Consider the following 18103-nt stretch of genomic DNA (forward strand, 5'->3'; position numbering starts at 1 on the left):
CTTAGCTGATAAAGACCAAGCAAGAGCCAAAAGAGGAGTCCGGAAATCCAATGTAACTCGAAATAAATGATATTATTAAATTGAATCAATGTCTGTACATATCAAAACTTGATGTTGCCATACTTTATACAAGAAATAACTCAGAAATCAACAAATCAACAAATGAGCCAACAAAAAAATCCCCTCAGAGAATAAAAATAACTAAATCTGCTGCAGATGCTTTTAGACAAGTTGGCCACAAGAGCAAGCTTGTTTCCAATCAATCTCCTCAGAGAATAAAAATTATTGCCCTCGCTATGTTTATTCCTTTATTTCTTCTCAAATGATACGTGCCTCGATCAGCTTTGGAAGTCTACTGACTTTATTACAAGATCCGCATTCTTCTTTGATTGCATGATGAGCTCTGCATTTGGCCGGTCATTGTACTCGATCTGATTTGGCCATCAAAGAAATGCATCAAACGGCAGGGTTAGAAATTTGATTCAGCAAAGTGTCTTAGTATGACATTATGTTCTTTCTAAATGCATGCAACATATTTCAGGATAATACCATAAGTACCATTTAGGCTTATATCAACAATTTTGAAAACATTATCAGCACTGTCAACACAGGCCATTCTCTCAGTACAAAGATGCAAATTAACAACAGGCCAACAGCCAAGAAGCAGGAATTTTATTTTCACCATTTGCTATATCACTGCCTTACTGATTTAAAATTTGAAAGAGAAGTATGTATTTAGTCATCCATGGAGCAAAACAGTAATTATTCAACAACATCTTGCATGACAATATGCCTTAAATAATCACAGAGCAATAAAAGAGAAGGTAATTTATCCAGTATTGGTAAGAAAGACACCAGTTAGCATGAACAGTCTACAGGTACAGGTCCATCACAGCCATTGATTAACTCATTTAAAAAGGAAAGTTGCACATCTTTTGCAAATTTCTCACCAATGTTTCTGTTCAGAACTATTCACTGAATTTTAGAATATTCCATTCCAAAACTATCAAGGGTCTTCTATCTGACTTTGAGCAAACATAAAGATTTTGTAGGAAATTCCATGCAATTACACTTCTTTAGCGTATCAATGCAACTAGGTGTTTTATAAGGATAGACATGCAAAAATCTACTAATTCAAAAAACCTTACCCGCCATTTCGCAACATCTGGCTTCTTCCCTGTGAATAAGGTGGATACAAAGAAGAAATAAGATTTTCATTCCTAGGAAATGGAAAGATAATTTAGCCATCTAGTATAAGCACTGACCAGTGGATATATGCCTTCTGAGTACCCGTTGCATGGAAGTATCAAGGTCAATATCAATGAACCTTCAATAGAAAAAAAGAAAGATGAGAGACATAAAGCCTCTATACATAAGAGACATGAAAAAAAATAAAAAACTATTTTATTATAATTTGTTTAAGATTAATGCCAAAGTTACCATTTCTCATTGAATATAGATGCAATCTCTTTCCAAATTCCTTCTTCCAAAAACAAGTAGTTTCCTTCTACGATAACTAATTTGTGACTGCCAAAAGTTAGACAAAGCAAGTCAAAAAAATAATGGATGCCAATAAATTTCATCCTTGCAATACAAGAAAAATAAGAAAAATGATAAATTTATATAATCATTGAGTCAACAAGCAAAATAATGTTTGAAGCCCAGTCATCAAAACTTTTTCCCTCATAGAGGCAGCCCTTCAAGCATCCAAAATATCATAATCAATGAGTTCAGCAAAAGATTCATGAAAGACATGGATAGCATTTGATTACAGTCACGCTATGAAAGGTAAAGGGGATTTCATAGCCATAAAGGGAAAGTTTAGAATATATACAGGCATACATATATGATAAACAGTGAGCATTGCAACCTAATTATACCAATGAAACAGATAAAACAACATTTCAAGAATTAACATCTACATTAGAAAATGCTAATAAGATAATCAAGGCATTAATAAGGTGAGTAATACATAATAAATTTATCAGTAAAATATAATCAAAACTAGTTACAAACTAACATCAATGAAACAAATAAAAGAACGTTTGAAGAATTAACATCTAACCAAAGTGATAATCATACGACAATTAAGCCATTCATCAGGTGAGTAATACATAATAACTTTATCATCAGGAATAAATAATCCAACCTTGCATGTAGCTAAAATGTATAATATTATATTGCAAGTTCACTACAAAGAAGACCAAGCAATTCAACAATTTAAATTTGAGCTACAGCCAGATCAGAAATCTTTTGCTCACATCAAATGACAAGCCACCCCCATACATTAAATCCTCAACCATGCCTTGAAAGAGAGTCTAAGGGGGAATTTATGATCAATCAAACCAAGTGAACCAAACTAAAAACAGAAGGCAAAGATACTCACTGAATGGATATAGATATATCATCCTCTACTGGATCACCAACACCATGATCAAATGACGGAGCATGAACTGATCCCTGATAAAACTAATGTCATGCTCACCTTACATATTTAGAGGTAGAAGTCTTTTCAATATTACTAATTTGTTGATGTAAATATCTCCAAGTAGAACACCAGAGATGACAGACATCAATAAATGTCCGTCCAGAGCAAGGCATGAATAGCAGTGGTCGGAATACGAGAATTTATTTAAAAAAAAAAAAGAAAATAAAATATTTACATATGAGAGACCAACCTTGCTTCTTAGTGTTTGTAGACATTTCAACAAAAGATCAGGGTTGAAAGTCCATGGAGCTGAAACCATATAATTGTAGGGTCAGTATTTCAACTCACAAAAAGACCTACAAATTGTAGAGTGGAAAATAGGAACTTTTTACCTCCTCTCCTTGCATGTGCTTCCTCTGGATTCTAAGACATCAAAAGAAAAGACACAAAAATTCAGCTTCAATATATCAAGGCAACTGGAAGCTGAAACTATTTGCCTTGTAATATAGACAAAAGCTAACCTCCATAGCATCTAGCTGAGATCGATAGAGGTGGAAGCCATCCATGGGAAGTACAGTGGCAATATCATCAGGCTGTACAAGTGAATCTGGTTCCAAAGTTTTTGGAATCCAAAGCTTGTTGAGACGGCCAACTACTTCAGATGACAGGGTAGTTTTACCAGATCCAGGAGGACCAGCCAGACCTACAAGGTACCTATGGGTAACAGAAATGAATATTAGGTTCAATAACAATAAAACATCAAAGGCTGACACAAATTAGTCACAAATCAAGTAAAATACATAGTTCCATGTCTGTGGCTGGTGCAGATAAGCGTACCAGACACTTTGCCAAAAGAATGCAGGCAATGACTACCATTTGCACAAGTCTTATGAACTAACCAAGGAAGGTGTTTTCATGGATTAATTCTCTGATTCAGTTGGTTCTTACTTTGTTACTAGAGTAGGTGATTTTTTAATGTGGGAAATGTTGCATTGCTACAACTCAGGATTGCTTGCCAATCTCTGATTTAAGCTCCTTGTAGATCAGGTTTTTAAAGGAAAAAAGAAAAAACCAATTGTACATCAATAGGAGAATAAATTCAACACATATGACAGTGTAACCAATCCTTTGTGAATCTTATGGCTGCAAACATAACAAAACTTTATTTTTATCTAAAATTTAATATTCTGAAATATAAATCTACCTTGGCACAGAAAGTTCAATTATAAAAGTGAACATTAGAAAAAACTCATTTACCAAAACAAACACATTCATAGAAACTTACTTTGAAGTGGGATCCTGCAGACCTGTGACAGTAAGGAGAAGGCGTTCACTCAAATCATCATATACTTCTTCAATACACCTTCAAAAGACAAAAAAAAAGTACTGCAAATTACCACAGAATGTAAACATTGGAAATTGCAAAAGAATAAGGAAAACTAGCAAGAATACAATGTGAATTTTATTTCTAATAACAAAGGAAAGGTTTCATTGGTTTATATTTACAACAAAATTTGGGCATTCTTAACAAAAGATCATTGCAAACAGAGAATTTAGTCATGGGGCAAAAATTTGCTGAAAGAACAAGAGATGATTCTAATATTTAACAATATTCAAATGTACATGCTCGCAAAAAGGGCATCCAAAGTGAAATGGGCCACTATAAGATGTTAACCAAAGTATCAGCTCTGAGTTTTGCTGCAAAAAAGAAGCAAGCTCATCAGGTAAATGAACAGCATATCTCACCTTCCTTCTACCACATGAGCTTCTTGTTTCTGACAACATTGAATCTGAAAGGCCATCAAAATAAAAACCCACAGTTACATCATGAACAAAGATAGCAGAAATAAAAAACCCACAATTGAATCTGGAAGGAAGACAGCAGTTTAAAGCAAGTGGATCCACCTGTTTATTGTTTTTCTTTAGAACAACTTGTTGTCTGGACTTTATTGACCAACAGGATAAACTAAAAGAATTCAACTGCCTTAGATGTGTTGCTCCATTGAACATCAAATGTCCTGCAAGCATGGGAAGAATGGACACTTAAAACATGGCAAGCCAATAAAAGCATTACCGAGCATGAAGTTCTATAAACTAAAGAGATTTTGATTACTCATTTGTACTGCAAAAGAAACACTTTAATTAGTGCTTGCGTTATGTTAAGAACCCATATTTTTGGGGAACATGTTAGTTTGAGAATTAAAAAATGTTATTGACTCAGCAAAAAGCAAGCATCAGTTAGACATAATAACAGAATAACAGGTCAGTTGAACAAAAGAAAGCTATTCTAGCTTTACAACAAATAAACAGATATACTTCTGATAGTTTTCCAACAAAGCCTTTTTTTCTGAATGGCTTATATTAAGACAAGATGTTTGGTCACTGGCATCTTTGAAGGGCTTATTTATATGAAGATAATGCTGAAATGATAATCGAAGACAATGGGTGATCCTAATAATCATTTCTAAAATCATGATAAGAGTCTATATCATTTTACAATGCCATGATACACTCATGCTGTACAAGGCATGGTCAACCAACTCATAACAAATTGGCAAGACAGTTACCTGCGGATGAGAGGTCAGAATTCAAGGAATGTTGATGCCAAAAATAAAAATAAAAAGTAGTCGTTTGTTCCACTCAAAATATGACAAGTTAGCCCTCAATTCATGTTTCTAATTCACGTTTGGAAACAACATTCTCTCCAATCAGACAAGATTGTTAGAAGGGTCACATCAACATCAGAGGAGAACAAAAGATGGCTTTGCCTTCTAATTTTTTTCCAACCTTATACATGCCAGTTTGATTCTTTTAGGGCAAAGATAGATGCATCTATGCAAGTTTATCTAGATATTAAACACACACACATTTAAATACGTTAGGGTTTAAGTTTACCTTAGGTCTAAAACCTTTCACACAAGCAAAAGAGAAGTGATAGCAATCATTGAACAGCAACACTACCTCCCCAAATATTCCAAATCTATTATATTTATCTTTAGTTTATTTTATTCATTTTATCAGTATTATAGATAAAGAATCTTTTATCTAACATGCACATCTCTTGGTTAACCTTGAGCTTTCAAACTATTGTCTTCCCAATTCTCTGAGGAGAAGGACAAGGCCAAGTTTTTCCACAACTGTTTCCTTATTAACCATTGATCAGTAAAAGGACTAATTTTTCTCTTAGCATCCTACCATAAATCCAATTCTCAGCAGCAAACATCACTCAATTCTCAAATTCACATATTAAAATCTATCAAATAAGTTTTTTTTAAAAAAAAAAGATAATTTGATATGACTCAAACATTACATAAACCAACAGCAATTATCACATTAAGAGAAATCAAGAATCCAGAACAGCAGAAGAAATAGATCATAGTAGTTCCAGAAAAGAAAAAAGATAACAAAAATCATGAGAAATTGCAACAAAAACAGAAAGTTCCTGTGGCTGTGGTGCATACCTGAAGTGGCATAGCGCCATAGCCCAACCCTGCTGGTTGCCGGCATCGTGAGTTCCATCATCATCTTCATCGAAAGAGAGAGAGAGAGAGAGAAGGCGAGAGGAGCAGTGGTTGATGTTTCACTGGAGTTGTATATGTTTTTTTTTCTCGCTGTTGATTCTGATTCGAGTTCGAGTTAAAGAGAAAATATTTATGACTTTTTTAATGATTAGTATATTTAATTAAAATAACTAAATTTAAATTTTAAATTTGTAAAAAATATACTCGTATACACGCACACGTGCGGGCACTCCCCTCTTAAAAATCTAATTTCTGTCAGCCTATAAAAATTTTGGATAAATCACCTTGTAAAACTTGATAATTACTTTTTTTTTACGAATTTTTCTTTTTCCCGAACGGCGGCCACAGTGTGAAAAATCTCATTTCTGTATGCTTATAAAAATTTTGGATAAATCACCTTGTGCAACTTGATAATTAATTTTTTCTAAAAAAACATATTTTTTTTTAATAAATGGTGATAAGCGGGTGGAAAATAAGGCTCACCCTAAATAGTACTGACATTATATTTTTATAATATATCTACAATATTTTGACATGGTACTATGCGTACTGTGGCACAAAAAATTTGACATTGCACCATTGGTTATAACTTTCCACTAAACTAAATAGTGGTTATAAAAAAAATAAAATCATGCTTATTAAATAAAAATATAATAACGAAAATGTTCAGGAGTATAATACAAAAATACAACAAAATACAACAAAAGAAACAACAAAGTACACTTTATGTATAACAAGCCTAAATAGAAACTTCACTCCATCAATAATAACCCAAGATCTCCTCCTAGAGTGCATGGAACCTCTAGGAGCACTGGCAAAAGAGATCTTTGATCATAATGGGCCAATGCCATCACCCACACTTTGACCCAGATCAGGCCTATGCCTAGGGCCCATAATTTTTTAGCGTGCCATAATTTTTATATTTCTTTTAGAATATATATTTAAAATTTTTGTTTGCTATCATGATATCCACATAATTATAATGTTCAAAATTTTAATTTTTTTAAACTATAAAATTTGATAATTTCAATATCCAATAAATTTAGGATTATAATAAAGACCCAAAATTTTTTAATCCCCACAAATTATTTTTTAATTATATTTAAAATTTTCATGTACTATTATCCTATCGCATAGTTATAATCTTAGAATTTTAAATATTTTTTAAATTATAAATTTTAATTTATGATAATATCAATATGCAATAAATTTGATCTTATAATATAGCCCAACAATTTTTTAGGGTTCCACAATTCATGCTTTATCTTTTTATAAAAAAAATTATATTTCAAATTTTCATTTACTATTACCGTATCTGCATAATTATAATCTTGAAAATTTTAGGTAATTTTTTAAACTATAAAATATTAATTTTAATTATATCAATATGCAATAAATTTGGTCTTATACTAGGCCCCACAATTTATATTTAAAAAAATTATATTTAAAATTCTCATTTACTATTATCCTAACTACATACTATTATTTTATCAATGAGTTTTCTTATGCAGTGCAAATAATTAAATAAAAAATTAAAATAGGATTCCAAATCTCCAAATTTTTCTTTTCACATCAATATTTCATTTATTGTAATTATTAATAATAATTTATATTTTTTATTTTTATTATGAAGTTCATTATTTAATAAAAATAATTTTAAAAAAATCATGATTTTGCCTAAGGCTTTATTTTCACTGAGACGGCCCGTGTGTCTAAATTTTCTTTTAACATATTATTTTGGATATTATTTATTTTTTATATTTATATTTAATAGAGTATAATATTATTAAAATTAAATTTTAGATTTATGTTAAGAATCACAATTAAATTAAAAAATTTAAACATTATAAATCAAATATAAAAAATAATATCATAATAATTTATGAGTGTTATGATGTTAAAATAATATTTGCACCAGCATAGTTGTGATGATTCTTATAATATCTTTGAAATTTGAAACATAACCAAGTATATAAGTACATTGTTAAAGAGTTTTATATTTTAATGAGGTATTGGGAGGGGTTGATAACCCCGGCATCGAGGTTTGTAACCACGATGCCGGAGTTACTATCTCCCATTTAAAAAAACATATTGTTTAATTATTTTATTAATTATAATATAATAATTTTAAAAATAAGAAATAAAAAAAATATAGTAGGAGTGGTTGATAACCCGGCATTGGGGTTAGTACCTGATGCCGGGGTTACTATCTCCATTAAGGGAGCGTTTGGATCACGGATTGAAGGCTTGAGAATGGGAATCTCATTCCCAAACCCTTGTTTGGTAAACAGGAAAGGCATGAGTTGCCTCCATGCTTGGGAAAAGGATTACTCCCAGGAGAGGCATCCTATTCCACTCAAAAAGGGGGAGAGAAGTATGCCTTAGTTATAAAATTACAAATATACCCTTAGCATATATAATTACATATTTATATTATATATTTACCTTTACTTATTAAATAATTTAATTAAATTATTTTGGAAAATTAAAATTAAAATCAATAAATAAAATTAACTTAATTAAACGTATTTAGTGATATTAACTAATTTAATAAATATATAATTGTTAAATAAATTATTAAGATTAATTATATAATTATAATATATTGAAATATATATATATATATATATTATATTATAAATAATAAATAGTATTAAATATTTATCATTAAACATAATCCATTGTTTTATATAATATTATACTATTTACTTACAAGGGTATTGATGTAATTTTACTACATCCTACATTTTTACTTTTTCTATTCCCAATCCTTATTCCCTTAAACCAAACACATTATTTCTATTCCCCTTATTCCCATTCACATTCCTCTCCTCTTCTTATTCCCCCTATTCTCATTCCTATTCCGCAATCCAAACGGGCCCTAAAAACCATATTATTTAAAATAGTAGGAAAGGTTGATAACCCCGGCATCGGGGTTAGTAACCCCCATGCCGGGTTAGTATCTCCCGTTAAAAAAACATATTATTTAATTATTTTATTAATTTTAATATAATAATTTATTATTATGCGTATAGTATTATTTTTTTAATATTTATTTTGAAATATAATTTTAAAAATATATTATTTAATTATTTTTAATGAATTGATAGTTTGTTAACCCCACCCCACTTGCATCCCTATATATTGTTAGTTTGTTTAAAAACAACAAATTGAATCTAATTTTTAAAATTTATTCATAAATTCTCTCATTATGATGATTTTCTCAAAGTGCATAATATTATCAAAATTAAATTTTGGATTTATATTTATAGAACAAATATAAAATATAATGTCATAATAATTTGTTAGTGTTAGGCCCGAGATAATCATTTACCCAACAATTTACCTAACATCTATTTTTATGGTGATTATTTGAAAATAATACCTTAATTGTGATTATTTTGATAATATGTTTGAAAATTGAAACTTAACTAAGTATATTGTTATTAGTTTCACTTGTTCTTTTGTTAAAATCGTTGGAGACTAATGATGCGGATTTAGATCTTAAAGATTTTTCACATATAATAAGTAAGTGCAACTAATATTTTTTCTTGAATTTAATGATAGTTTCATCATTATTTATCTTGTTGGTGATTATTATTGTTTTAAATTTACAGGATTATGGTGAGAAGTCAGGAGGCCTTCATATATTCTAGGAATATGTGAAGTCTCATTGAGATTGTGGCATTTGAATCTTTGTGAACCTGCCCATATGTCATTGATGTGCTAGTTTTATTGTTGGATCTTGGACCATGTATTTTGTGCCATTTTTACTGTGGGTAGTTGAATATTTGATCATTTCACTAGTTCTCTTAACTTTTATATTGTTATTTAACAACCAATCTAGGGCAATGGATAATGTGGTTAATTTTTTAGGTTAGTTTATTTGCAGAGATCAGCAGATGACAACCAATCTAGGGCAATGGATCTGAACATAAACTTGCTTTGCTTGATTTATTGGTATGCACATATTTGCTAATACATATTTATACTTTCAAAAGATGAAAGAGGTGATGTAGATTAAATTATCAAATAAACTTGTTTGACATCTCAATATGATTCTTTTAGTATCACAAGCAAACACAGCCAGAAGCCATGGCCAGTGAAAAGGTTGCTGCAGAATTCCAATTAGAGAAAGCTGCAAAACCACTTCAAGATGCACAGGTTTGTGCTTTTAGCTATTGTGGTTTCTTTTTTGTATTTTGGAGCTAGCTCACTTGATCTTCATCTTTGATTTCTTGAGACTTGTATTGTGTCATAATTATTGGACTTTGTATTTAGGAATTTGTATTATTTCAGCCACCAATCTGGCAAGCTTGAACATCTAACGAAGGCCAGCATCTCTATCCTGCTCTAGACTTGATGCTAATTGTCTTTTAGGTTGATGCTAATTGTCACATCATCCTTGCAATGACTTGCAGTTATAACCAAAAGCTTGAAAATCAACATGATAAAAAGCCTGTGTTTTATATTTTTTAGGGTCTTCTGTCATTAACGGGTAATTATTGTTATTATTATTATTATTTAAATTAATTCGGTAATTTGAATCACCGGTAAACGGGTACCCTACGGATATACCCGTACCATGCGGGTTAAAGGTAAATGTATGATTTTTTTTACCCTAAAGGGTACTGCCCGTACAGGTATGGGGTAGGGGTTATGGATACGGGTAAGGGTTTTGGCATACCCTATCCATACTCTACCCATTGCTATTCCTATGACTTACGCCCGATTTGGACGTAAGTCCAAATACATTTGTGGGAGTAATTGGTTTTACTTTAGTATTTTAAAATCCATCAAACCAAACAAAGGATTTTTGAATGCGGTATTTAAAGTTACAATGTAACTTCAAATATTTCAAAACAAACACTACCTTAGTATGGTCATATAACTCAAACATGTTAGATCAAATGGTTCACATATGCTCATAAAATTTTTCTTAAAACAAAAAAGCAAAAACCCCTCATTTTATTAATAATCATTCTTCCCATATTCTCTTTCTTGAACTTTTTAATATGATCTGCTCCTTTTTATTTTTTAATTTTTTCTCTCTTCTCTCTATTTTTTTCCCTGCACCTCTTTCTTGTTTTTCTTTTCTCTTCTTGCAAATGTAAATAGCTTTTTATTTATAAAATCTATATAAACAAATGTATAATCTCATGTACACCCAAAAAAAAAAATCTTATTGCTATTTCTATAAATCTATTAGGGTTTGTGCCATGGTTAGATTTTATAATAATTATTTTTTTCTTTGTCAATCTAGAGATAGGTACTGACCGGTTAATCAAGCCCACCGGACATGATGTAGTAGGTCTTGGTCGATAAAAGACTGACTAATAACCAATCAAATCCACAATATTGACCCGCCAGGTCAAATTAGCCCAAAAAACCGGACGGGTTTTCTTGGTTTGCATTTTAGTCCCTTTATAATTTTTTTTAATTTAGATACTAAGTGTTTTCTCTTTTTTATTAATTTTAATAATATATTCGACTAGACCTTACTTTTTTCCCTACAATTTTGCAAATGAATCATTGAACTTCTGTATTTTCACATTTTCATAACTTTTGCAAATAAATCCCAATTTAACTTTTTTTACATTTCTCTATATTTTTTGCAATTAAGGCCTCAAACTTTCACATTAACATTCCACATTTTTCAGTAAATTTCTCAAATTAACCCAATCTTTCTATATTTTTGCATATATTTTTTTTTTTTTTTTTGACAAAGTCGACAAGCGACAAAGCAAAGGACAAACGAGTACGGAGGTGCACTAGTTACGGTGGCTTGAATGGCCTCCTGGGAATAATCCCTCCACCATGCAACCCTGAAGGGGAGAACCAGAGGTAATCCTCACACAGAACTCCCACATGGGACCCAGAATATAAATTGTAATCTGAGAGATTCAAACTCGAGACCTCTCAATTACAACTATGGGTAGTTACCATTGGGCTAGCCCAAGGTTCCTTAATACACTCTCAACTTTCCCATTATTTTATTTTTTTCATGCTTTTGCAAACATGTCCTCAACCATTTCTCTGTTCACTATATATTACAATTCTTTTTTTTCTTTTTTGTGAGTGAGATAGAGAGATCATAATCAGATTGATTTCATGAGACATGGATTATATTTGGCTAAAAACAAATTCTACATCCTCAAATTAGAAAAAAAAAAAATCAAGCTAACCAAGTTACATGACATATTTTGATTTCACGTTGTCTTAATCAAATCACGTGGTATACCTTATTTATGCATGTGGTAGGAAAAAAAAAATTCTATATTCCCTTCATAACAAATGATTTTATCCGCATATGCTCATAAAATTTTTTTAAAGCAAAAAAAAATAATTTTATTAATGATCCTTATTCCCTTCTTCTCCTTTTCGAACTTACTTGGGAATCTTTAATATGAATCTATGATCTTCTCCTTTTTTTTTCTCTCTCTTATTTCTATATTTTGTGTTTCCCAAAGTCTTTGGAATTTTTTTCTCTTCTCGCATTTGAGTTTGCCTCGTCCCTTCTTCTCCTTCTTCTCATTTTCCTTTCTCTACTATTTCATCTTCATCCTCCCCTCAACCCTCTTTAAATTTTTTTCTACTTCACTGTTCTTTTTACAGTTTTTTTTTCTTCGTAATTATTATTATTTCTTTGGTTTTTGCACGAATCCCAGACTCCGCTATGGGGAGATTAGTGTTTTATATAATTTTTAAAATTTTATTTTGTAAAATTTAAAATTTAAGATTTTTTTTAAATATAAAAGTAAATAATCTTTTATTTTTTTATTTATAATATCTATATATATAAATATATAATCTTATGACTACCTGAAAAAATATCTTATTTTCGTGGTTATGATTGAGAGGTCTCTGGTTCGAAACTCTCAGATTACAATTCATATTTAGAGTCCACTGAAGGAGTTTTGTATGAGGATTACTTTTCATTCTCTTGTCCAGAGTTGCATGACGGAGGAATTATTTCCACAAAGTCAGTCAAACCACTGTAACTAGTACCCGTTTGTGATTTATTTTGTCGCTTGTCGACTTTGTCAAAAAAAATATCTATTAGCAGAGTTTGTGCCATGATGGCCCAGGGCCATGTGAAAAATTGGATTTTATAATAATTAATTGTTGGTTTGGTGGCCAAACTTCGATCCAGCCCATTTATTATTAGTAATAAAGACAGGGGGCAAAATGCAAAAGAAACCCTAAACATAAATATGTGGCTGTTGAGAAGGCATCGATGGTGAGAAAAAAGAAAAGAAGCGTGGTTTTGTTCTCTGTGTCCATTGGAAGAAGGAAGGTGAAGAAAGCATATCTTCTTTTATTGAATCCTACTCAAATCGGCAAGTTTGTTTTGGAGCAATCTTGGAGGGTAATTTCTCTAGTTTTTTTTTCTTGGTGTGATCATTCAAGAAAGGGGGTTTTCTAGAGTTATTATTTGTATTTCTCCATTATTGGTGGTGATCTCAAGTGTTCATTTGCTTTGAGAGTTTTTTTATACTTGTTGATTTTTAATAGTGGATTTGATTCGGAGTTTGGCCTGTGGTTTTTTTCCCTCTCGAATAAGAGGGTTTTTCCACGTAAATTTTTGTGTCTCGCTTGATTGATTTCATTTATTGTTCGAGTTTAGGACCCAAAAATTATTTTATTTATATCAAGAAGCATTTGCTGTGCAAAACTCAACAAGTGGTATCAGAGAGTGAGGTTTGTTGATCCGGGTGTTTCTTGGTGTGAATTGAAATGGAGGATTTTGCGGGTACAATGATGAAATTATCGGCTTCAAACTATTCAATTTGGAAGTCAAAGATGGAGGACCTTCTTTATTGCAAGGATTTATATGATCCTATTAAATTAGGAGCTACTAAGCCAACCGAAAAAAATCGATGATGATTGGAAGAAAAATGCACGTGAAGACCGTAGGGAACTATCCGATCGGTGGGTTGATATCGCTGTATATCATCATATAAGCAAAGAAGTTGATGCACAGGTGCTATGGAAAAAATTAGAAAATATGTATGAGAGGAAGAATGCTCAAATGAAAGCTTTTGTTATCAGAAAGCTTATGAATCTGAAGCTTAGAGATGGGCGATCAATTGCTGAACACTTGAGTGATTTTCAAGATATGGTAAATCAATTGAGCACCATGAAAATAACACTAGATGATGAATTGCAAGCATTATTGCTCTTGAGTTCTTTGCCTGACAGTTGGGAGACCTTGGTAGTGTCTCTTAGCAACTCTGCTCCGAATGGTGTCCTATCTTTATCTATGGTAAAAGATAGTCTTTATAATGAGGAGACAAGAAGGAAAGATATGGGCATTGATACTTCACAGGTTCTTGTTACAGTTACAGAGAACAGAGGCAGGAGTAAGGGCGCTCTAAGTCAAGGGGTAAGTCATATCCAAAAGGCAAATTCACTTGCTATCATTGTGGCAAAGAAGGGCATATGCGAAGAAACTGCAGGATCTGGAAAAAAGAACAAAATGATGAGAAGAATTCAAAGAAAACAGATGATCAAAATACCACTGCAGCTGTATCTGTTGAAGAAGAAGAGCTGGTTGTACTTTTCTTTAATGAGGATGAAAGCCGAGTAGCTGATTCTTGTGTTGAGTGGGTTATTGATTCAGCAGCATCATACCATGCTACATCAAAGAAGGAAGTTTTTACTACATACAAATCAGGAAACTTTGGCAGAGCAAAGATGGGTAACAACAGTTATGTAGATATAGTGGGTATTGGTGATGTTTGTGTGGAGACAAATGCTAGTTGTACATTGATTCTGAAAAATGTACGACATGTTCCAGAGTTGCGTTTGAATTTGATTTCTACTCATGCTTTTGACCTAGAAGTTTATTTCAATATCTTTGGTGACAAGAATTGGAAACTTACTAAAGGTTCAATGGTGGTTGCCAGAGGTACTTTGTGTCATACATTATACAAGACTCAACTGAGGATGATTAAAGGTGACTTAAATGCAATTGAAGATGAAGCTTCCCTAGATTTGTGGCACAAGAGGTTGGCACATATGAGTGAAAAAGGCTTGCAGATTTTGGCAAAGAAGTCTCTCATTTCCTTTGCTAAAGGTATGAGTTTAAACCCTTGTGATTATTGTTTATTTGGCAAGCAACATAAAGTTTCATTTAGTAAGTCCTCTGAAAGAAAAACTAATGTTCTTGAGTTAGTTTATTCTGATGTATGTGGTCCCATTGATGTGGAAACTCTAGGGGGTGGTAGATATTTTGTTACTTTTATTGATGATGCTTCACGAAAGGTTTGGGTGTTTGTTTTGAAATCAAAAGACCAGGTGTTTCATTACTTCAAGCAATTTCATGTCATGGTGGAAAGAGAGAAGGGGGTATCCTTGAAGTGTCTTCGCAGTGACAATGGAGGTGAATACACTTCAAAAGAGTTTGAAAATTACTGCTTGGAGCATGGCATCAGACATGAAAAGACTGTTCCTGGTACTCCACAGCACAATGGTGTAGCTGAAAGAACAAACAGAACCATTCTGGAGAAGGTCAGATGCATGTTAAAAATGGCTAATCTGCCTAAGCCATTTTGGGGTGAAGCCCTTAACACAGCTTGCTACCTAATTAATCGATCTCCATCGACACCTTTAGATTTTGATGTTCCTGAGAGAGTATGGTCTGGGAGAGATATTACTTACTCTCATTTAAAGGTATTTGGCTGCAAAGCTTTTGCACATGTACCGAAGGAGCAAAGACAGAAACTTGATGACAGGGCTATTTCATGCATTTTTTTCCGGGTTATTGAGATGCAGGAGTTTGGTTACGGTGCTATGGGATCCAAAGTGAAGAAAAAAAGGTCTTTAGATCCGGAGATGTTATCTTCCGGGGAATATAAGACCTTGGTTGATTTTTGAAACATCGAGAGAAGAATAGTGACATTTCTTTTTTTCGAGTGCCGATTACTCCAACGGAGACTATCACAAATGACGAGGAATTACATGAAGAGCATGGATCTAATGATATGATTGAACAGATTGATGTCGATGATAGTGTTGAGCAAGGGGAGTTGTCACTTTCACCGAAATTAGAGAAGAACCCCACTCGGAAGATCGACCAGAGAACATCGTCCCATTTACTAGATATCCCGGTTCGGAGTATATTACGATTCATCGAAGAGGGGAGCCGGAAAGCTTTGAAGAAGTTCAAAATCACAAACAAAAGGCACATTGGATAAAAGCTATGTATGAGGAGATGAATTCTTTTAATGAAGAATGATACTTATGAGCTTGTCGAGCTTCCTAAAGATAGAAAAGCCTTGAAGAACAAGTGGGTGTTCAAGTTGAAGATGGATGGTGAGAAGATAGTAAAATATAAAGCTCGCTTGGTGGTCAAAGGTTTTAATCAGAAGCAAGGAATTGACTTTGATGAGATTTTTCTCTCTGCTGTGAAGATGAGCTCTATTCGGGTTATTCTTGGATTAAGCGCCAGCTTTGGACCTTGAGCTTGAGCGAGTTAAATGTGAAGACAACATTTCTTCATGGTGATTTGGAAGAAGAAATTTACATGGATCAACCAGAAGGTTTTTGAAGCTAAAGGGAAAAGAACACATGGTTTTGCGGTGTTAAAGAAGAGTTTATATGGGTTGAAACAAGCACCAAGACAATGGTATAAAAAAATTAGATTTTTTCATGATGAGTCATGGCTATATTAGAACAGATGCAGATCATTGTGTGTACTTTAAAGTGCTTCCAGATGGTAAATTTATCATCCTTCATTATATGTGTATGATATGCTTATAGTAGGACAAGATATTGCCATGATTAATGTTTTGAAAAAAAGCGATTGTTTGGCTCTTTTTGACATGAAAGATTTAGGGCCAAAGACAACAAATTCTCGGCATGCAAATTCTTCGTGACAGGAAAGCCAAGAAGTTGTGGTTGTCACAAGAGAAGTATGTTGAGCAAGTTTTGAGTAGATTTAATATGAAGAGTGCTAAACCGCTAGCACACCTCTTGCTAATCACTTTACACTTAGCAAGAAATCTTGTCCTACTACTCAAGAAGAAAAAGGAAGATATGATGACAATTCGTGACTCATCTGCGCAGTTGGGAGTCTTATGTATGCTATGGTATGTACCCGCCGATATTGCTCATGCAGTTGGTTTAGTCGCAGATTTCTCTCTAATCCGGTAGAGTACAATCGGGAGGTCGTGAAGTGGATCTTCGATATATGAGAGGTACTTCAAAGATGTGTTTAGGTTTTTGGAGGTTCGTAACCAATTCTAGAAGGATACATGATGCGGATATGGCGAGTGACCTTGATGATAGAAAGTCAACTTCAGGGTTTGTGTTTACTTTTGTGGGGAGGCTGTTTCATGGCGGGATCAAGTTGCAAAAATGCATAGCTTTTATCCACCATCGAAGCAGAGTATATTGCTTTGATCAAGCGTAAAGAAATGCTTTGGATGAAAAAGATTTTTTTCAAGAATTGGGCTTGAAACAAGATGAATATATGGTTAATTGTGATAGCCAGAGTGCATTAGAATTAAGCAAGAATGCCACATATCATTGTCGCACCAAGCATATTGATGTGAGGTACCATTGGATTCGTGATGCCATAAATAAGAAAGAAATATGTCTGAAGAAGATCCCCATCGATAAAAAAATCCAAACTGATATGTTGACTAAAGGCAGATGACTCGTGATAAACATCGGCTCGTGCCAAGGCGATGGGGACCGAATTGCAAATGAAGAGTTGAAGTGTGGACATCTCCCCATGGGCTGGAGGGGGAGATTGTTGGTTTGGTGGCCAAACTTCGATCCAGCCCATTTATTATTAGTAATAAAGACAGGGGGCAAAATGCAAAAGAAACCCTAAACATAAATATGTGGCTGTTGAGAAGGCATCGATGGTGAGAAAAAAGAAAAGAAGCGTGGTTTTGTTCTCTGTGTCCATTGGAAGAAGGAAGGTGAAGAAAGCATATCTTCTTTTATTGAATCCTACTCAAATCGGCAAGTTTGTTTGGAGCAATCTTGGAGAGTAATTTCTCTAGTTTTTTTTTCTTGGTGTGATCATTCAAGAAAGGGGGTTTTCTAGAGTTATTATTTGTATTTCTCCATTATTGGTGGTGATCTCAAGTGTGCATTTGCTTGAGAGTTTTTTATACTTGTTGATTTTAATAGTGGATTT

The 18103-nt window shown here is 32.8% G+C and overlaps 1 protein-coding gene across 1 annotated transcript; it reads right to left on the minus strand.

The window, feature by feature from the left end:
* Positions 1-53: 53 nt before the first annotated feature.
* LOC120276863 (putative uridine kinase C227.14) lies at positions 54-6030 on the minus strand. Its single transcript, XM_039283590.1, has 12 exons — positions 5890-6030; positions 4334-4446; positions 4175-4218; positions 3714-3791; positions 2950-3142; positions 2821-2851; positions 2679-2737; positions 2387-2460; positions 1441-1527; positions 1266-1327; positions 1149-1177; positions 54-431 (listed from the first exon to the last, which is right to left on the minus strand). The coding sequence occupies exons 1-12, from the start codon at positions 5957-5959 to the stop codon at positions 339-341; spliced, it is 933 nt and encodes a 310-aa protein (XP_039139524.1). The 5' UTR covers positions 5960-6030; the 3' UTR covers positions 54-338.
* Between the last annotated feature and the right edge of the window lie 12073 nt (positions 6031-18103).

Source organism: Dioscorea cayenensis, chromosome 15, assembly GCF_009730915.1.
Source record: "Dioscorea cayenensis subsp. rotundata cultivar TDr96_F1 chromosome 15, TDr96_F1_v2_PseudoChromosome.rev07_lg8_w22 25.fasta, whole genome shotgun sequence".
In the NCBI taxonomy this organism is placed as follows: Eukaryota; Viridiplantae; Streptophyta; class Magnoliopsida; order Dioscoreales; family Dioscoreaceae; genus Dioscorea; species Dioscorea cayenensis.